The following is a 22,475-nucleotide window of genomic DNA, read 5'->3' as shown; positions in this document are numbered from 1 at the left end:
AACAGCATGAATGCTAGAAAATCCTTTCACCAGCAAGCACTTCTGTTGCTGACGATAGCAAGATTGCATGCAAATGCTATTGTGGAGGTGGGGATGCATGATTAATAAGATGAGCAGCAGAGAATTGCATGAGAAGAATCGCAGGGCTCATGGAGAGCTCAGTCAAAAATATGGGACAACTCAGCCCATTAACTCTGTTTTTCTCTCTACAGATGTTATTTGACCTCTATTTCCAGGATTTTCTATTTTTATGCACTAAGTGTGCAAGACTTTCTTCTTTGTGTGATTAGTTGCTTGCAGTTTAAACTTGCTGTGTCAGAAAGCACCTATGGTTCCATGAAAGGCTTCTGAAACCCAGGGTAGAGTTTCAAAATCTTTCTGATGAACTTTCCTCTCACTCAGATACTCAAAGCAAGAAGTAATTTGCTATTTTAATGTGGCAACAGACACACAGAATTCTAGTGTTTTATTATTTGATTTTCTGAATACAAACTAAAATTTTGATTAAAGAACAATTTTATCTATTTACTAGAAACTCACCAGAAGTATTCTTCAAAATGGTAACGTTATTTATTAGATGAAACATGCACCATTTAAACTTTCATTTTTATAATTCTACATTTACTTCACTCAAATATTTTATATCCAATAGCACTGAATCCACTTGTCTTCAGCTTTTCAGATTGCTTTAGCCTGCCTGTCAGTTTGAAATTGGTTGCTATGTTTGAGTGTACACACAAAGAAATCCTGGAGATACTTATTGATGAGCCTACAGTTTTTTTGACTTCTTGTGATATCTGTCTCTATAAGATGCACTGTAGCACTCACTCTACCCCTCAGGAATATCTTCCATTCAGCATGCACATTTTCAATAAAGCTCACATCCTGAAATAACTGGTGCTTGAGGGGGAATTTCTCAACTAACTGTTCACTGTCCAATGTAGGATTATCTTGTGTTACACTGTGATAGTTCTACTGCTATTATTGAAACCCTTAAACCTAAACAGTAGACAACACACTTTTTATCTTTGTTCCAGAAAGTAAAAGCATCCTCCAAGGGAAAAAAAAACTTGTACCAAAGAATTAGCTATTCTGTAAATTTGTGGATGACAATGAGCATTATGAGGATGATAATGCAAAATTGTAAAGACCTTAAGTGAATCAGATTTATTATTTCCAACTGATTATGGCTATATTCTTTCTTTCTTAAAATTGGAATATCCACGTCATTTCATATACTCAAACTATGGAGATTTCATTTCAACCTTATAACCCACAATGAACAGAAAGCAACCTAACCAAATATCATTGTCTTTCGAATGTCACTTAATAGATGGAAAATTATGTGAACTAAAATTGCATTGTATTTGGCAATGCAATGGTGGTGGCTGTGTGAAGCAGCATAAACTGAGAAAAACAGACCAACTCCATTAATCAAAAGAGATTGTGACATTCTTGAAGAATAAAAGATACTTAGCACTTTAACCTGTAGATAAAATCTTCTCTGCACTTTTGGTGGATTGTCCCAACATCACCTGCACATGCTGACATCAGGGCTGTGCAGGAGAGTTGGAAGCTCCCTGAACTCTTTTTGGAGGGTGAGTATAATGAGGGATGAACGTTTGCACGGCAGCTGTTATCTGGATTGCTGAAAAAAATGCATTTAGTGCTGCAAGGAATGTTAGAAGATTGAAAATTAATACAGATCAGGATTAGGAACACAAATGATCCAACAAATATTTCAGCAGAAATCAAATTTTGCTACTACAGTCCATTGTTCATTGTTTGATCAGTTCAGGCAAGGTGTGGTTACTTAGGTAAACTGTGCCAAGACTGGGTTCTGTAAGCACCGAAGCAGACACTTTAAAACACTGTTGTTACGGACCAGGCAAACCCCCTCAAAATATATTAAGACAGCCGAGACCCTAATCTCTTGCTATTTTAAAGGCAAGTACCAAGCATTGCAATCCAAATGCAATTTGATGGGTTAAACTACCACAGAATCCTAGAATCCCTACATGTGGAAACAGGCCATTTGGCCCAACAAGTCCACATCGCCCCTCCGAAGATCATCCCACCCAGTCCCATTCTCCAAACACATCTAATCTACACATCCCTGAACACTATAGGCAATTTAGCATGGCCAATCCACCTAACCTGCATATCCTTGGACTGCGGGAGGAAACCGGAGCACCCAGAGGAAACCCACGCAGACACAGGGAGAATATGCAAACTCCACACAGACAGTCTCCTGAGGCTGGAATCGAACCAGGGTCGCTGGCACTGTGAGGTGGCAGTCCTACATATTGCATTCATATAGTTACAATACAAGAAAAGAAAGAATTGAAATGATTAACAGAATAATAGATTATTTAACCATTAAACAGTAACTGTTTCAATATAGTAACACTCCATAAACACATCCTTGGCAAAGGCGCATTCAGTAAAATGGATGGCAATTCTAACAGCAGGAAGAGAACCTCTAACTTTTAGCTGAAACAGAGAGAAGAAAGACAGCTTCCACATCCAACTTCAAGACCCCAGCAGTACCATCTACTGAAAACTAAAACTAAATATCCTAGTTCTGTGGGAGCTTGACACGATCCATTCAGGCTGCTTATATTGTTCCAACTTTCTTTTTTAAAAAAAAAAAGGCCTCACAACCTGTTTACTCTATTGGCTCCGAGTAGACTGCTCATCATCTCTCTCTCAATCTTTCTTCATAAATAAAACCAGGACAAAATACACCTCTTAAAGCCATAGCATTGTCACACTAAATAAAGCTTCTATAGATATACAATCTGAGTGCATCATCTAGGTATCTCTCTGAAGGATTAAAATCAACAAATCCTTCATGTTGACAAAATATACTCAAATAATTGAAGAGAATGTTGCCAGGTTTACATTTAACTACAAGGTTTGATACCAGAAAATAATCAAACAGTGACATTACACTTTTAAAAAAAACAAGTTGAGTTCAAGTCAATATTTCTAAAATCAGCGTTGCAAAGATGAAGGTTAAAAAAAAGAATCAGCAGTTTTATCATTTCCCTGAATATGGAAGTCCCCAACTATTGGATGCAAAACTTTAAAGCACCCATTACAATAAATGTTAAAAAAAAAACTGCATGCTTTTCACTTTATTCAGTAGCACACGGAACCAGCAAGCTTCCATTGACATTGATAGATTCCATTCTATTATTTAACTGCTCCTGATGTTATTCTATGTCAGTAGAATATAAAAACTCCGCACCTTCAGTTAGCCACTGTCCAAAATTGTTGAGATGCCATAACTCCTGACACACAACCACAGCAAAACATTCAGTATCATCTTAAGGCAATGGTGAAAACAGAACTTTAATAATTTAAATTTCAGTAAAATTAATTCATTGACATTTTAACCTAATGTCGCAGTTGGTACTTAATAGTTGCTTTCCACAGACAGCAACACCATGTTAATTGGAATTGCTACATCTTATATAACAATAAATGTGCCAGACTTATAATTACTTGCAACTGAATAAACACCTTAATGAACATCAATTCAGATTAGAGTATGTAGATTGCATTCACATAAATGATACAGCATAACACAACATTAACACAACACTGGCAGTGAGGGACAACTCCATGAATACACACAATTGGAATAAATGGCAGGTTATAAATCCAGTCACACATCAGGTACCTTGAGCTGTTCCTCTACGACCTGAGTGACCTCCCCAGCCATGGATTCCAGTTTTTCCTGAATGGGATTTGATGAGCTAGTGATTCCTGCTGCCCAAGAAGCTCCTCGCAGATGATAAAGACTTGGCAATAGCTAAAGGTAAAATATATTTATAATGAGATAAATTGCTATCTAAACATTTGTTACTCCTCACTTTTAACCAAACTACAGTAGATTGATAAAATGCAGTTGGCTGATTCTTTATAAACTTGGATAATCTGCCAAAGGGTAGCTGGGCAATGTTGGGGAAAAGAATTTGGGTTAGATAGCACCCGCATAGAGACAGAAACAGAACAGTTCTGATGAAATGTAATAAATCTCTCTCTACATAGATGCTGTACTCTTTCCCCTAAATATTATCTTCATTTCAGGCTTTCAGTGTCCATAATACTCTGTGTTTGTCATAGATTTCAATACATTATAAGCCAGGTCAAGTCCTACACTGGACTTTTAGCTGCTTCAGCGTGCCTGCTGAGACAGATTCCAGGGAATAACTAGTATACTGAGGACAGGAAGGAAAAAAATGGAAGTCAAGTAAAATAGATTGCATTATGGCATGTTAATCATTTGGACAACATTTCCCCCATTTGCCCTGCCTAACATTAGATTATCAATGATCAAATCACTATAGCCATCTCTTCATATTATCCACATACTTGTGTGAAGTTCAAGGTTTTATGCCCAAGCTTCTAGACAAAAAGTAGAGGGCTGCCTTTTATGTGGCAATAATGTTGAAATACATACTGGATCTTTATAATTGCTGATAATGAATTGACACTGGTTTTTTTTTTTGGATCTGGTATGACTGTCCCAGACTATCTACCATTAGATATGATATTTAAATGAGAAAAAAAGCTTTGTAAAAATAGAATCGCTGCAAAGTTTCTGCCAATTCCACTCCCAAAGCTTGCATGAGGTGTAGGAGAATAAATAAAGGTTTTTTTGCGTTAAATGCTGGTGGTATGCTCTTATGAGATAAATATTATTTGAGTATATACAGTATGTTGAAATTGTTACTTACTACAAAGTATTGTTTTGTCAAGTATTATTTACCATTTACTGTACAGAAAGCTGAGAGGAGATCTGGAAGAAGTTTTCAAACTCATGGGCAGGCTGGACAGAGTAGATAGGAAAAATTTGCTCCCTTTTATAAATGAAAATAAAAGAGGGGATATAGGTTTTAAAGTGATGTACAGAAGAAGCAAGAGTGATGAAAGAAAAATCTCTTTCACATAGCTAGTAATTAGGGTATGAAATGCATTGCTTGGAAATGTGGTGGAGACAGGTTTAACTGAGGCATTCAAGAGGACAATGAGTGATTAGTTGGATAGAAATGGTGCACAGGGATATGGGGAATTCACTCATAGGATGAGTGTCTCTGGCTAGGCAGCATTTATTGCCCATACCCTATTTGCCCAGAGGGCAGTTCAGAGTCAACCACATTGCTGTGGGTCTGGAGTCACATGTAGGCCAGACCAGGTAAGGACAGCAGCTCCCTTCCCTAAAAGGACAATAGTGAAATTGCCACTGGATAAGAGAACAGGAGCAGGCACAATGGGCTGAATGGCCTCCTTCTGTGCCATAACACTTCTGTGATTTTGTAATTTTGAGAATATGTTTAACTTGGGGTTAAGAGCTCTGCTAGGTGCTTCATCTAGCTTCTAACTGAACAGTTCTCATATCAACACAAAATAGTTTTGCCTAAGCCACATACAACTTCACTAAGAATGATTAGAAGACTTTAGCCATTTTTCAGTAATGCTTTATTTAGGCAAAATTAATGACATAGACTGGCAAACCACAGGAAAGTCCAATGTTTTTGCAGTATAATCCGTGACTTCAGAGATCCTGATAAGTCATCTCTCTTTTTTTAAAACGATCAAAATGTTTGGACAACAAACGATCAACATGTTTGGACACGTTATGACACATCTTCACGGTGGGGGAACTTTATATTTCTGGCCCAGAGGTAGAGACACATTCACTCTGCCTCAAGATCTATCCAATACTCATTTTTTTTGATCACAACACTAGAAAGATTCATAAAACAATTGAAATACAAATTACAAAAGAAAGATCACAAACAGGAATGGTAAAATGAGGAACAGCATTCAATCTGATCTTTATTTATCCATCTGGAATGATTCGACAGCCTGTCTCCTGCCACAATCACATTGGAGGATTTTACTTCTGCAATCCCAACTGAAGGTCCAATTCAAGTATTGAAAACTTCTGATAGCCCTAAATTATTAATTTACTGATTTGAATGCATGTCCTATTGCCAATTTTTCATGGTTAAGCTTGATTTATCATTTCCATTTACTACCTTAAAAGTTTATATGGTCAAGCTGTCACTAACTTCTTTCAAGACCAAAAAGCTGAAGTTGATCAAATTTTTCCTCATAACTCAGCCATTTGGATATTGCGGATCAAGTCAGGCTTTTGTCCAGACTGCTTCCAGCATTTGAATGTATTTCTTGTGTTTCAGTAATCAGAACTAGACACAGTACTAAAAATGCAGTGCAACTGAAGTATTTCAGTTCCTCTGGTTTCCTCTGATTTGTACCATAGGTCATATTTTGTTTCCTTTGTTGATTGCTACTTCATGGTAATTCAAAATTGAAGGCCCAACTTCACCTTCTCAAGGGTAACTGGGGATGGAAAATACACACCTTGTCAACAATGCCCATATCCCAATGACAAGTGGAAAAATTAAGTTTACTAAAACCACTAGATTTCTCGATGATTTATGGGCATTTGGACACCATTCTGGATGCTTTATTCATCATCTTTTCTTCCTGATGCAGTATATCACAATCATCATTCACCTAATCACTTCAATATATTTACATTTTGTCCAAATGTAAAAGGCTGAAAGTGATCTAATAAAGGGTATCAAGGCAAATAAAAGTTTTGATAGAGTGGATACAGAGGGAATGTTTGCTGTTGTGGGCAAGATCATATGTAGAGACTATCAGTATAAGAAAGTCACCAAGACATTCAATAAGAAATTCTGAAGAAATATTTTCAACAGTGGTGATAATGTGGAACTTATTATCACACAGAGTGGTTGAAGTGAAGAACATGCAAGGGTAAACTTAACACTGAAGTGAAAAGGAAGCAAATGACAGAGGAAAAAAAAAGGAAGAGGTTTAATAGCAGCAATTCTACTTGTCTCTCACCTCCACATGATTCAGTCTATTTCAGACTTTTCCAAATTTTTCAACTTTTTGGTGTCTATTTCTGGAGATAGGCCGTCAACAAATATTCACGACAGGCCCATGACTCTGAGCCACCAAGACCACACTTATTCTGTCCCAGGTCCATTTGTTTTGATGATGCAACCTTCTATATCAGGCCTTCTGAAATGGTTTATCTTTGTCCTCAGTTGAGGATTTCAAACTTGTATACATTTAACTGTCTGACAATTTCATGTCTTACCGTTTTGGAATTTTTGGCATCACGCATCAGGTTTTCAGCTAGTCGCACGTCCTCTTGAACAGCATCTATATCTGAATATCTCAATGAGTTGAGGTGATCCTGCACCTTTACACACATCCTGTCAATCATCTGTTGTCAAAAACAGCATCGTCATCCAGAATCAAAGATTAAAGTTGACGTGTTGACAGTTTAATGTTCATGAGCAAATACCAGACTTTTTTTTATTGTCTAGAACTATTTGTCCATTTCAATTAAATTACAAAGACCAAAGATGGTTTAAAGAGTACAATTGGACCATGATCAGATGGGCCAATGGGCTGAGGAGTGGCAGATGGAGTCTAATTTATGAAAATAAATGAGAGGTGTTGCATTTTGGAAAGGCAAATCTGGATAGGACTTATGCACTTAATAGTAAGGTCCTAGGGTGTGCTGCTGAACAAAGAGATCTTGAAATGCAGGTGCATTATTCCTAGAAAGTGCAATCGCAGGTAGAACAGAATGGTGAAGGCGGCATTTGATATGCTTGCCTTTATTGGTCAGTGAATTGAGTATAGGAGTTGGAAGGTCATGGTGCAGCTGTAGGGGACATTGGTTAGGCCACTTTTGGAATACTGCATTCAATTCTGGTCTCCCTGGTATAGGAAGGATTTGGGAAACTTGAAAGGGACCAGAAAAAATTTACAAGGATGTTACACCAGGGTGGGAGGATTTGAGCTACATGGAGAGGCTGAATAGGCTGGGACTATTTTCCCTGGAGTGTAGGATGAAAGGTGACCATATTGAGATTTATAAAATCATGAGGGACATGGATAGGGTGAACAGCCAAGAGTTTTTTCCCCAGGATAGGGGAGTCCAAAACTAGAGGGCATAGTTTTAAGGTGAGAAGCGAAAGAGTAAAAGGGATCGAAGGGACACCTTTTTCACGCAGAGGATAACACGTGTACGGAATGAGCTGCCAAAGGAAGTGATGGAGGCAGGTACAATAATAACATTTAAAAAGGTATCTGGATGGGTATATGAATAGGAAGGGTTTAGAGGGACATAGACCAACTGCTGGCAAATAGGACTAGATTAATTTAGGATATCTGGTTGGCATGGACGAGTTGGACCAAAGGGTTTGTTTCCATGCTGTACAACTCTATGACCTTAAGTCTATTATGCTGTACCTTTCTAATCAGCTTACTGTGAACAGTCATTTCTCTTAGAATGAAACATAGTCAAAAATGTTTAGATTTGTTCTTGTTTTCATACATTGTTGACTATGTTTCAGGTTACAATCCTTGCAAACAGCTTGCTTTATATCATTTTCACATTATCCTAACATCTGCAGAGTTCACATATATAAAAAAAGTCATAGTAATCGTTCACGATGTTGAGTTAGTTGAGTTTTTTATTTTCACCCCTTCATTGTAACTGGCTAGGAAACGTGTGGGTAAAATAAATATCAGGCCCCTCTTTAAAATTTGTAACCAGGTTTGAACTACTTTGATCACTTCTCACTACCACCTCCATCACCACCACTCACATCTCTGCTTGTTCCCAGCTTGTTACAGTCACAGTATTTGTTCCAGTTCTGTTTCTGGTTAATGGGAACCCCCAGGATGTTGATAATGAGGATTCAACAATGGTAATCCCAACAAAAGTCACAATGAGGTAGCTAGATTCTCTCTTGTTGGATATGGCCATTGCCAGGTGCCTGGGTGTCATGGATGTTGTTTTCATCCAACGAAGTTACTTCATGTCTTCTAATGTTTTCTTTGTACCAGACAAACATTAAAAACCTGGTCCTGCTGTTTCATTATTATACAATGTTCCTTACGTAGATGACCCATACTTGTGGGATCAAGCTGTATGCCAATGATATTGATAACTACTTCATGACAAAAATCATCAATCCCTCAACTCCATTATGCAGCTTTATGGGCTAAGTCACTAATATAAAGTGTAAAAAGCAGACAGCCCACCACAGACGCCTATGGAACTCTATTCATCACATCATGTCAATCAGAAAAGTCTTCCACCCAACCTGCACATAATGCTGACAATGCTTGACAGAGCCCGCTGTACTTAGACTGTTACTGACTTTGATGAGTCAGCTCTGTTCTGCTTTTGTTTAAGATCCAACTTTAGCTAGCTCTCTAATTAATTAACCACATGACAGCTGCTCTCAGTAGACAGCTTCCTTGTTTACACCTGAAAGAAAATTTAGATTTGAAATTTAGTGTTAAATATAGTTAATCCTTAAGAGAGATTACCTGTTAACTCTCTCACAATTACTAAACTCACAAGTCTTCCATTCTGTGCAATTGTTGAAATCCTGTTCAACTACTAACAGTGTTAAACTCTAGATTTGTTCCAGGGTCAAGTACATTTGCTTATATGGTCTAGTATATACCCCAACCTATCCTCAGTAATTCCTTGCTTTTTTTAACATTTAAATTGTTACCAATTATCTCTTCACTAATGTGAGCATCCCTCAATCACTAACTTCAGGTAATCTCTGTAATGTTTCACAGTGTTACACCTCATTGTGTACCCTCTGTACCTTTAACTGTAGTGATCGTCTTTGCTCACTAAACCATTGCAATCAAACCATGTATCTAAAGCTCAAGCTCATCACTCCTTTCTTTATTCCCCAAAATGTCTGGAATCCTGACTTGCATCCACCATTCCTCCTCCAAAGTTCCTTGGCACATTGTTGCATACTTAAAAATGATTCTATAAATTAAAAATGTTATTAAAGAACAAGATAAAATTCCATCAGCAAGTAAATAAAACAACATTTTAAAGTCCATCACAATGGCAAACTTGTTTTTTCAAATTAGAGTTTCACATTTTGTTGTTCAGGCATAGGGTTTTGTCACATAATGGACTTGAAGTCACGTTTATAGACAAATCATCCATTACAGAGGGAAGAACACTGTAAATATTAATGACAAAAGCAAATATTAGGCAGTGAATATTACTTTGGAGCATCAATAAAAAATGCAGGCAATATTAGGCAAGTGGGCTGATAGTGTCAGTTGGCCACATGGCTGACATGATTCAGAATAGCACCAGTGTGGATTTATTTCTCACAGGGCCATTGTTGTTTCATGAGACCTGCTTCTTTGCCCTGTCTCAGACTGAAGGTAATGTAAACCACATGGAAAAAAGGCTCAGGATGAAACATCAACAATGAGCCAAGGAATTGCTTCCAGGAGAACATGAATGAAATAAATGGTAGGCACAGTACACTGACTTTAATGGGCTGCAAGCACACATGTTTTAAACTCAATAACTGGGCCAAAACAGTACTTTTGCATTAGTCTGAATTTGAAATGCAGGTGTAGCACGCTGACAAAAAGGTTCATCTATCTAATAGAGGAGCAGGGAATATTTTCAGGTATGCTTGCTGACTCAATTATTTACTGGCTGCAGTCATGAGCAATTGCATCATCACCTGTTGTGTGGTGCTGGTCACGATGCCCTGTTGTAACCTGTATGCCTGTTCCTGCAGATACTTCCTGGTCTCATGGTTTCGCAACAGGTAATTCTCAATCTGGAATAAAGGCAAAATTTTAAAAGAGAACTCTTCACATCACCATTGCTGAAGGTGCAAAAGCAGCTTTGGACATGCCAAGAAAAGAATTCTGAGATTTAGAAAGCATTGCAATTCTCTTGTGCAAGCAGAATAACTATGATGTCTGTACCAGTAAGAGTTGCTCAAATACCAAGCTACCCTGCTAAACATCGAGGATTTAGGGCACAAGAACAATTCATTATCATCTAAAAGAGCATGCGAAAGTTATAGGAAGGACAAACAGCTCTGTGAAACAGAGCTACTCAACAAGGACGTTCAATGACATTCCAGGGACTAAGCAGTGAAACACTAGGTCTACATTAGTTGTACTGTTTGTTTAGCCAAATGATCCATAACTATTTCAGGTGGAAATAATGACTGCCATAAAACCAACCTTCTGGCTTCTCTTGGGATCAATTTGGTGATATGCTACTGGTCAGGGCTAGGTCAAGTCAGAGAAACATCTTTTGTCTTTGCCAAGAGGAGACAGAAAAGCAAACTGTTACTTCTCAAATTACATCATAAGACTTGCTTTGAAACTCTAGTTAAGGCTTGCTGTGAAACAAAAATATAAATCTTATTTCAGCAGAGTGAACAGTGCTCTCATGATTATTAAAGTTTCTACGTTACATTCACAGGTGTAGACATTTATCGATCAACAGCATTTTTAAGAACCAAAGTAGACCACATTCATTAGGCCTTTGTGGAAAAAAATGTAATTTTCTAGATGCTGTAACGTGATCTTTTACTTGCAACAAATAGTGCAAGTGTGAATGAGAGAGTCCAATAAACTGCAGAGGAGTGCCAAAAGACGACTGAACAGTATGAAAGAGGCAGAGAGAGTCCAATAAACAACGCCAGAGGTTGCGTTGCAGTGTCTGCATTTCATCAGGGCAAGTAACCTGGACATCTTGTTATAAGAGGCAGTGACACCTTTTAGGATATGGTCTTTTCATTCAGGCAGTAGTCAGGGACAGGAGGGTATGACAGTGATGGAGTATAAAGTTTGAGAAAATTTGTAGCTCGAGTTGTGGATGAGGTTGTAGACTTGCTTGCCAAGCCGGTGTGTTTGATTAGATGTTTTGTCACCCTGCTAGATAACATCGTCAGTGCACCTCCAGTGAAGCATCTGTGTTCTGTCCCACTTGTTATTTATATGTCGCAGTTTACTGGGGTGGTTGGCATTACTTCCGGTTCTAGACCACCGACAAATAGAGCCAGAAGAAATGCCAACCACCCCAGCAAACCGAGGCATACAAGTAACAAGCGGGACAGAACACCAATGCTTTATTGGAGGCGCACTGATGATATTACCTAGCAGGGTGGCGAAAGGTCTGCAACCAAACACACCAGCTCAGCAAGCAAGTCTACAGCATCAGTGAGAGAGTAGTTGAGATGATCAGGAGGATATTTCAGAATACTCAAAACACACAATCCAGTGGGGTTTGGGGGGGGCGGTGTTAGCGGGATTGTAAGGGAGAGATGCACCATCCGTGGCTAACTCAGCAAAAATTAACATAGCATCAAACAAAGAAAAACATTTAGTTCCACAATGATGTGCCACAGGTCAGAAGATTGGACAGTCCATACAGAACATCAAAAAAATGACAAGATGAATAGTGAGGGAAGAGTTAAAGTATAAATGAAAGCTAGTTAGATATATAAAAACAGACAGTAAGAGTTTGTACATGTATTTAAGAAGGATGAGAATAAGTAAAGCGAATATTGGTCCTTTGTGTGTAGTAATGGAGGTATTTAAAATTTTAAATAAGGAACTGGAAAATTAATTAAACAAATATTCTGAGGTTGTCTTCACTGTAGAGGATGCAAATTACATACCAGAAATAATAATGAAACAGAATGCAAAAGGGACAGAAGAAAATAGAAAAATTGCATTCAGCAGGGACTGAGAAAATTATTGAAGTAAAATCTGACTGGACCTCTGTTTCTAATGCACTTCATCTTAGGGTGTTAAAAGAAGTGCCTGCTGAGATAGTAGATATTCTGACGATCAGTCATACTACACTCAGTATGTTAACTCTGCTTCTTTCTCCACAGACGCTGCCAGACCTGCTGAGCTTCTCCAGTATTTTCTGTATTTGTTTCGGGCTTACTTTGTTTTTTTGATAGTGAATGTATTGGTTTTAATCTTCTAAAATTCTCGATTCCGAAAAGGTCCAATCAGATTGGAAAATGGTAAATGTGCTTCCTTTATTCCAGGAAGGATGGAGACAAAAACAGGAAACTACTGGCCAGTTTGCCTAATGTCTATTAGATTCCCTAATATTAGGGATTAACACAATCAAAGTCCTCAGAGGAAGTAAAAAAGTAAAAGAGACAAAGGGTAATTGTTGGATGTGCTGTACTTGGATTTCTAGAAGGCATTTGACAAAGTACCACATGAAAGGTTACTTTGCAAAATAAGAACTCATGGTGTAGAAGGTAATATTTAACAATGGGTATAGGATTGATTGGCTATTAGGAAGAACAGTGTGGGCATAAGTGGATTATTTTTGGGTTGTCAGGAGGTAAGGAGTGGTGTACCACAAGGGACCTCAATTATTTATTGTCTACATAAATGACTTGGGTGCAGAAATATAGTCTGTGGTTACTAAATTTGTTGATGATACAAAGATAATAAGGAAAGCAAATCTAATCAGTTCTGAAGTCATACTGAACTCAAAACATTAACTCTGTTTCGCTCTCCACAAATGCAGAGATACCTGCTGGGTTCCCTTAGCATTGTGTTTATTTTAGATTTCCAGCATCCACAGTATTTTGCTTTGATTATATAGGAAATTTAGCTGGAAAGATGAGGAGTCTGCAAAAAGATAGCCTAGGTGATTGGGGCAAAAATTTGGCAGATGGAATATAATGTTGGAAAATGACAACTTTCACAGGAAGAATAAAAGAATAGCATATTATTTAAATGGGTACGAGGCTGTAAAACTCTGAGGTATTCAAAGGCTCTGGGTGTTCTGGTACACGAATGACGAAATATTAGCATACGGGTATATCAAGAGATTTTCAAAGCAAATGGAATGTCGTAGTTTATTGTAAGAGGAATGAAGTATAAAATTAGGGATCCTACAGTTGTACAGAGCATTGTTAAGGCCACATCTGGAGTACTGTGTGCAGTTTTGATATTTCAGAAATTATGTATTAGAAGTGGTTCAGGTAAGGTTCATTTGACTGGTATCCAGGACGAGGGGTTATTTGATGAGGAAATGTAGAACAGGCCAGGCCTGCATTCCATGGAGTTTAGAAGAAAGTGAGGTGATGATCTTATATAAACATACAAGGTCTGAGAACACTTGACAGGGTGTTTGCTGAATGGACGTTCCTTTTGTGGGAGATACTAGAACTAGAGTACACCATTTCAAAAGTCAGGATGGTGAAGAAGAAAAATTTTTTCCCAAGGTTTATGAATCTTATCCAGACAGTGATGGAGGTGATGTCAATGAATGCTTTCAAGGTGGAGTTAGGTTTTTGACTCATGAGGATCAAAGATTATTAGCAGCAGGTAGGAATTGGAGTTGAGGCCACCATCAGATCAGCCATGATTTTATCAAATGTTCGAGGGTCAAATGGCTCATTCTAAGCTCTAATTCAAAGAGTTGTATGTAAAGCTGGCTTATGAAGAATAAATATAATTGCTGCTCTAAAACTATACTTCAGGCCTTGGAAACAGCAGCAAGAGTAAAGGAAAAAGTTTTTATGATCAATCAAAAGACACATTTGAGTAATAGGTCTGGTTAGAATGAGAACTAAGTAAAAAAAACAAAATGGACTTGGATGTGCAGATTAAATTGCACCAAAAGCATGAAGGATACCATTATCCAAGGTGAAAGTCATTAAAAAAATTTTCCAGAACCTGCCACATGCAGGCAACTGCTACAACACAATTTGTCAAATTAGTTCTTAAGTAAAGGCAACAGACAAATTTAAACAACTGAGCAGCACATCTACAAAGTGCCAGCTTAATCTGATTCCAATTGGCACATTGGATGAAATCTCGTGGCAGCAAATTGAATCCTACTCACTGGCTGAAGAACAGCTGGGAGTCCTACATTGTCTTTCCATGAGGACCGATGATATTTCAAGGTAATCACAAATTAATTGGATAGTATTATATCTTAATTTAGTGGGAGGTTCAGTCATGCAGAAATCTTGCCGCTTTGACTTGCCAGCTAATTGGAGGCAGCCAAACTTGACGGTGAAGGTGGTAGACAGGAGGAGAGATATCAAGTTTGGGAGGGGAAAGACAGGGAAACGAGTGAACAAGAGTGATCGAGAGAAGAAAGGCTAAGAAACACACAAAATCACCCTCAGAAGGGAATGAGAGTAGATTGACAGCAAGTAAATTCCTGGGTTCAGGACACAAGGGCATGGCAGCAGGGTCAAAAGGGGTTTAATTGTCTTGTATAGATATAGTTACTGTCAATGAATGCATCTTCACATTGCTTCTCTTACCTGCCACACCATCAACCTCACAGAATGCTCATTGCACCAAAATCTTTCATCAATCATCTGCAGTAGTCTCCAGGACTTGGAACTTATGTCCAGCATTTCAGCAGATCCGCATTACCTTGTACACTGGCCTATGCTGCAGCCTCACCCCTAATTCTTGCTACCTCCAAGTACTCCAGTTATGACATGCACAAAACACAACAATAATCATGAACATCTCCCCTTTCTTTTCTAAGGTAAGATATCATACAAAGGAACTAGTAGAGAAGAACCAGTAGGGGACACGTCCTCAGCCTCGGGATAGAAAGGGAGAAAGAAAAAATTGCATTTAATTAAATGTTTTTCATGACGATTAGGTATCTCAAAGCTCCTTATAGCCAATCAAGTACCCATGAAATGCAGTCACCGTTGTAATCAGAATTGTTTAAGCGCATGAGAAATCTATTATTTGGTCCATTGGGTCTATTTAAGATCTTTGAATGAATATCAATGCCATTCTCTTGCCTTATCCCTCTAACCCTGCACACTGTTTCTTTTCAAATAACAGCTGGATTTCCTTTTAAATCCCACACTTGAACTTGCCTCCAGCAGATTTTCATATACTGCATTCCTCAGAACTCAATCACTTGCTGTGTCAAGAGATTTTTTTTTCTCATATCATCTGTTTCTTTTACCAGCTACTTTAAATCTACACCCCTCATTCTCAATTGTTTCAGTGGGAACAATTTCTTCCTGTCTAATCCATCCACACTATACATGTTTCAAGTTTAGAGCACATCCAAATTTTGTATCATTCATAAACTTTGAAATTACACCATGAGCAACAATCCTAGGTCACTAAAATATCAGCAGAAAATCTCCAAACACTGATCCCTGGAGAACTTCACTACAGATGACAATGATACGGTAGTTGATTAAATCTCATTAAACTTCTCAAGGTATTGCAATTCTTCACTTTTTCCTCAACTGGCCTTGAAACTGCCTCTGAAGAGAAGCTTGTTTTGTCCCTACGACCGTTTTCTATCTGCTTGATCACCCTATTAATTTATTTTCTGACTTCACACTTCCCCAGACTCTTAAAGGTGCACCCTAGTACTCTCACATTGCACAACTCCACTAACAGCTAGCTTCACCAAACCTGGATTTTTCTGATTTGCAATTTGGCTTGTTGCAGGAAGCAAATACTATTTATAGGTTTCCTTTACCTCCACACTCAGCCTTTAGTGGTACACAGTTTCTTCTAAGCCCCCACAGCTCTAAGGCGCATTCCTGAAGTCTGACTCCAACAATTACTTATCTGTGATCCCTACAACTTCCTCCTGAATTCCACCAACAGAGCCATCCAACTGCTCTTGACTTCTCATTCAATCTCTATACAGAACCTGTGTAGTTCAGTTGTCGTCCCAGCAGTACAGCTAAAAAGCTGCACTGATTAAAGTGGAGTCCATATCTCTCTCTACTTTTTATGTACTCGTTGATTTTCCTAAATCATTGCAATTTTGAACTCCTCTTCAATGACCCTGAACTCTCCCCGCTGAAAATCCTGTAATAAGCCTCTCTCCTATTGCTAGGCAGATTAAAGGAGCCACCTTGCAACTTTTGGGACTGAGTGTACTCTGAACATTCCAATTCAGAGACTTCTGGCTTCTCCAGTGTAAATGGACACAACAGGAAGCATTTCATCACATTATTAATTTAGCACCGAACTATTATTCCTAAAAATTTCTCCGCTAACTGGTCCTTCTGTCCAACTCATCCATGGTATGTCGTTTCTGAAGAACAGTACTGTTTATGATCCTCCCTTTAACAAATCCCATCCAAGGTAAAACACTCCTTCTGTATCTATGTATCACTTTGCTTTATAGTCAAAACACTTCATGGTGGCCCTAATACTACATGAAAGATATCTTCACTTAAGGAATCTTTGCAAATTGCTGTTTTTGCTGCATTATTTTCAATGTCTTTTATGGGTAATTTTGTGATTCACAAAACAGCATTTTGGCTTACAAAGATTACCATATTACATGCTGATTCAGGCTAAGTAATGTGAAATACACAATGGAAATGATGGGACAGATGATCTACCTTTTGCAGTGCTTCCTCAGTTTTTTCTGGGTTGGCCTTCAATGCCTGTGACGCATCATTGACGGGAACAGGCATAAACCTTAGCGTATAATTCCTGTGAATGAGAAGCACAGAGTTAAAAATCAATCAATCTATACACGGGTATGTCATGTACTCATTACTTATCTGAATGATGAATGTGGTTAAATTCATATGAGTACATTCAGAGTCAAGTAGCAAGCCTCTCCTAATTGGTAGCACACTTATCTTTGTCAGAGAGGGAACACTGCATTGTTTGATTTGCATTCTTTAGGCTAAGAGGTTTTACATAAAAGTTGATCTGTTGGCTGATCTAAGAGGATGTAAATGATCCCATCAAATTTCAGGAGAGTTCTCACTTATGCCCTGGCCAAAATTTAATCCTCAACTCACAATCAATTTATTTAGTCAGTATTCTGAAGAACAATCCTTATGGTCTTGAAGCATTTAACTCTTTCTCTCTCCAGTTTCTTCCCAACCTGCTGAGTTTCTCCAGCACTTCGTAGTTATTATCAGATGTCCAGTATGTGCAGTGTTTTGCTTTTAGTTTATCTAGTCATCCAATTATAGCTTATGAGTCCGTAAGAAAATTAGCTGTAGCATTTGCCTACATAATAGCGACAAAAGGTAATTTGTTAATTGTAACTGTTTTAGGAGATGATCTTGTGGTGCAGTGGACAGCATCTTTGTCTATGTCAGAAATGGTTCATTCAAATTCCAATCCAGGACTTGTTGGCCAAGCAGGTTAAGGATCAATTTGCAAGTCCCTCCAACATATAGTAAGGACTTACAGTAGTAAGAAAGACAGGCAGTAAGAGTAGGTGGTGGTTCCTGGTCAGCCATGTATGGAAATAAATTGAAACTCCTATCATCACTATCTGTAGCTAGCATCTTACAAGATCTACAGCACAGTAAAAGACCCTTTAGCCTATTGGGTCTGTGCTGGTCAAAAACCAACGTCGGATTCCCATTTTCCAGCAGTTAGTCCATTGCCTGTATGCTTTGGCATCACAAGTGCACACCTAAAAACTTGTTAAATGTTAGGCCTCTACCTCCCTCACAGGCTATGAGATCCAGATCCCCATCACCCTCTGGGTGAAAACATTTTCCCTCGCGTGCGCTCTAAATCTCTCCTCCTTACCTTAAATCTGTGTCCTTGGTCTTTGACCCCCTCCAGCAAGGGGAAATGTTTCTTCCTGCCTATGCCTCTCAATTTTATATACATCAATTATATCACTCCTCGGCTCCTCTGCTCCAAGGAAAACCACCCCAGTCTATCTAATCTCACTTCATAACCAAAATTCTCCATCCCCAGGCAACAATCCTGTAAAACTCCTCTGCATCCTCTTCAGTGCTATCACATCCCTCCTATAATGTGGATTCCAGAACCGCACACAATACTCTAGTTGTGGCCTAACTTTTTTTTTTAAAAACATAGTTTCAGCATAACCTCTCTGCGCAAGTATCCCATATGACTTCACAACTGCATTATCTACCTATCCTGCTACCTTACAGGACCAGTGGACATACACACCAAGGTCCCTCTGATCTTCAGTGCTTCCCAGGGCCCTATCATTTATCATGTATTGATTTATTGTTGCCTGCACCAAGATACAGTGAAAAGTATTGTTTTGCATGCTGACCAGAAAATCAAATCTTACGTAAGTATTCCTTTGCCTTGTTTGCCCTACCCAAGTGCATCATGCCACACTTATCCACATTAAATTCTATTTGCCACTGATCAGCCCATCTGACCAGCTCGTCTATATCCTCCTCACAAATTTACCACCCCAACAATTTTTGCACTATCCACAAACTTACTGATCAACCCTCCTGTATTCAAGTCTAACTCATTTAAATTCCACAAACACCAAGGGTCCAACACTGACCCCCTGCAAAATCTCACTGGACACAGACATGTAGTCACAAAAACACTCCTCAAACATCACCCTCTGCTTTCTGCCACTCAGCCAATTGAGAATCCAATATGCCAATTCCCTTGAATCCCACGGGCTGTTACCTTCATTATCAGTCTCCTATGTGGAATGTTATGAAAAGCCTTGCTGAAGTCCAAGTTGACTGTCGAATGCACTGCCCTCATCTACACACCTGGTTACCTCTTCAAAAAATTCAATGGGATATTGTCTTCGCTGGCCAGACAGCACTTTTCCTCATATTTCCTACCTATTTGCCCTTGAGAAGATGGTGGTGACATGATTTCTTAAATTGCTTTAATCTATTTGGTGTAATTAGACCCAAAATACTGTTAGAGAGGAGGTTCCAGGACTCTGATCCAGCAACACTGAAGGAATGTTATTTCCAAATCAGGATGATGAGTGGTTTAGAGGGGAACTTGCAAGTGGTGCTATTCTATCTACCTACTGCCCTTGTTCTTCCAGGTGGCAGTAGATGTGGGTTAGGAAATTGCTGTCTAAGGAGCCTTAGAGAATTTCTGCACTGCATACTGATGATGGTCTAAACTGCTACTACTGAGTATTAGTATTGGACAGAGAGAAGATTGACACCATATCAACGAATCAAGTGGGCTGTTTTGTTCTCAACAGTGTCAAACTTGGTGTGTTGTTGAAACTGCACTCCATGCAAATGAGGAGTATTCCATCATACTCCTGACTTGTGTCTTGCAGATGGCGGGCAGACCTTTGGAGACAGCGGGTAAGATATTCATTGCAAGAGTCTTAGCTTCCAATGACTCCTGTAGCCACAAAATTTATATGGTTAGTCCAGTTCAATGGTAATTTCCAAACAACTAATTACTTTTTTACTTCATGGACCGCCAAGGCTCGTGCACAACAGCAGCTTCTCAAACCAGAAGTCATTGCATCAGCATGCCATTTGGAGTACGTGAAACATCAAAGTGCAGCTTAGAGGGAACCATGATGCCAGGATGTTGTTAGTAGGGTATTCAGTAATGGCAATGCCATTGAATGTCATGGGGTGATGGTTAGATTCTCTCGTTGGGGAATGGCAACATTTCTTTAGTACAAATGCTACTTGTCACCCCAAACTGGACCCGAAATGTTAACTCAAATTTTTCTTCACAGACGCTGCCAAACCTGCTGAGCATTTCCAGCAACTTCTGTTTTTGTTGCATCATTTTTAGATATGCCTGGTGCTGCTCCTGGCATGCCCTCCTGCACTCTTCACTGGCACACAGTTGATCCCCTGGCTTGATTGCAGTGGTAGAGTGGGAGGTAGCCGTACAATGAGGTTGCAGAGTGTTGTTGAATATAATTCTGCTGCTGCTGGTTCACAGTGCCTCATGGATGACGAGTCTTGATTTGCTAGATGTGTTCGGCATCTATCCCATTTACCATGGTGATAGTTCTACACGAGACATTTTCGCCACAAAGACTGTACAATGGATCACTGTTACTGGACAGCTGAGTCTGCAGCAGGTAGATTAGAGAGGAGAGGATGAGGTCAAGTATGTTTTACTCTGTTGCTGGACCAAGGCTTTTTTTAAGATCTTTAGCTGAGTGGCCATTCTAGAAATCAAACTGAGCATAGGTGAGTAAGTATTGCTTGAAATGTTGTTAATAACACTTTCCATTACATTGCTGATGAATCAGAGCACGCTGATGTATAAGTAATTAGGTGCATTAGTGGATTAGTTAGGCAGGTGCCTATGTTGTAGTTGTACTAGGATACCTTAGCTGAGGATGGCTAGTTCTGCAGCAGAAGGCTTCAATACCACAATTAGCATTTTGTCACAGTCCACAATATCCAGTGCCTTTACCTATGGAGTGAATCAAAGGGTTCAAAGGCTATTGTTGTGGAAACTCGGTAGGAGTGCAAAAAGGATCATGAAGTTGGTATCTCTGGCTGAAAATGCTTCAGCTTTTTCCTTCTGTATTTATATGCTGGGCCCCGCTATTGTTGAGGATGGAACTGCTATGCAGCTATCCCCTCTCATGGATTGTTTTATTGTCCAGTATCATTCATAATTGACTGTGGCAGAAACAGAGCTTTGATCCACCGCTTCATCATAATAAAACCATTTTTTTTTTTAAAAAAAGGATATGCTCGATGCTGCTCCTGTACTCTCCAGCATTGATATACTAGTCTGCTGATTATGATAGAGGGAGGAACATGCCAAGCCATGCTATTACAAAATGTAGTTAAATAAAATCTTCTGATGCTGATGGCCTACAGTACCTCATTGATACCTATCTTGAATTGTCAGATCTTTCCTAAATCTATTTCACTTTGCAAGGTGGTAGCATCACACAACACAATGGAGTGCTTTCAGAATGCCCTTTCCCCTTGCTAACCTCAAAGATTCTTCCAAGTGTGTACAGCATGGGGGAGTGATTCATCAACTGGTGGTGGCAGCTAAGTGGTAATCAGCAGGAAGTCTATTTGCCCATTTTTAACCCAATGTCATGTAGTAGCATGAGATGCAGAGTTAATTTTGAGGACTCCTGGGCTAACTTTTTCTCAACTGAAGTTCTGCTGGATGCTCACTTGCTACAATACACAATTTCAAGGACACTCAATTCCAGTGAATGTGTGAAAGTTAAATAAACCAATTAATCAGCATGTTTTCAAGATTATCGTTCAAGCTCTTTCAGGAATTCAATATAATGCATGTTGTACAAATCTGAAAGTTTGATTCAGCTATCAGGAAATGGCAGGTTGTCAAATATTTTGACTGCCCACAGTTAAGTGAAAGTAGACAATTCAATTTTCCTTTAAATACAAGAAACTCTTCAATTCATCTGTATTTACTAAAGGTTCCAAGACAGTCAGGAAAGCAGAAACAAAGAAAGCCCTTTCTGGAAAGAACTTATTTACTGCTTAGTCTTTGATATTTTAAACAACTGTTCAAAACTGTTATGACACATCTCTGAAACAGGTGGGACTTAAACATAGGGACACTACCACTGCACCACAAGAGCTCCTCTGCTCCATCCTAGAGTCTTTCAAACACATTCCCATCTGTTCCCCATTTATAGCTACAGCTAATCAATTAGCCCCAATTAATGGTTTAATTTTTACTATATTATTAAATCCCACCCTTTAGATAAAACTTCCGATGACATGCAAAAGATCTCTGAACAAACATACGGAAAATTAAACATTTGAGGATTTGAGTCTTGAAGACACCTTTTCCCAAAATGGATTCAGAGATAATGGGGACTGCTGATGCTG

At 38.8% G+C, this 22,475-nt stretch overlaps 1 protein-coding gene across 1 annotated transcript in view; it reads right to left on the bottom strand.

Moving 5' to 3' along the window:
• LOC109934313 (F-actin-uncapping protein LRRC16A-like) overlaps positions 1-22,475 on the bottom strand; it is a 403,104-nt gene that overhangs the window by 88,754 nt on the left and 291,875 nt on the right. Inside the window, exons 22-25 of the mRNA XM_048608843.1 lie at positions 17,286-17,379; positions 10,611-10,709; positions 7,169-7,297; positions 3,689-3,820 (exon numbers count right to left, since the gene is read on the bottom strand). Of these exons, the coding sequence (XP_048464800.1) occupies positions 3,689-3,820; positions 7,169-7,297; positions 10,611-10,709; positions 17,286-17,379 (454 nt within the window). The remainder of the gene's footprint in view (positions 1-3,688; positions 3,821-7,168; positions 7,298-10,610; positions 10,710-17,285; positions 17,380-22,475) is intronic.

This window comes from Rhincodon typus, chromosome 2 (genome assembly GCF_021869965.1).
Source record: "Rhincodon typus isolate 14 chromosome 2, sRhiTyp1.1, whole genome shotgun sequence".
Lineage (NCBI taxonomy): Eukaryota > Metazoa > Chordata > Chondrichthyes > Orectolobiformes > Rhincodontidae > Rhincodon > Rhincodon typus.
Note: the sequence above shows the minus strand (reverse complement) of the source record. Positions and strands in the feature narration are given on the sequence as shown.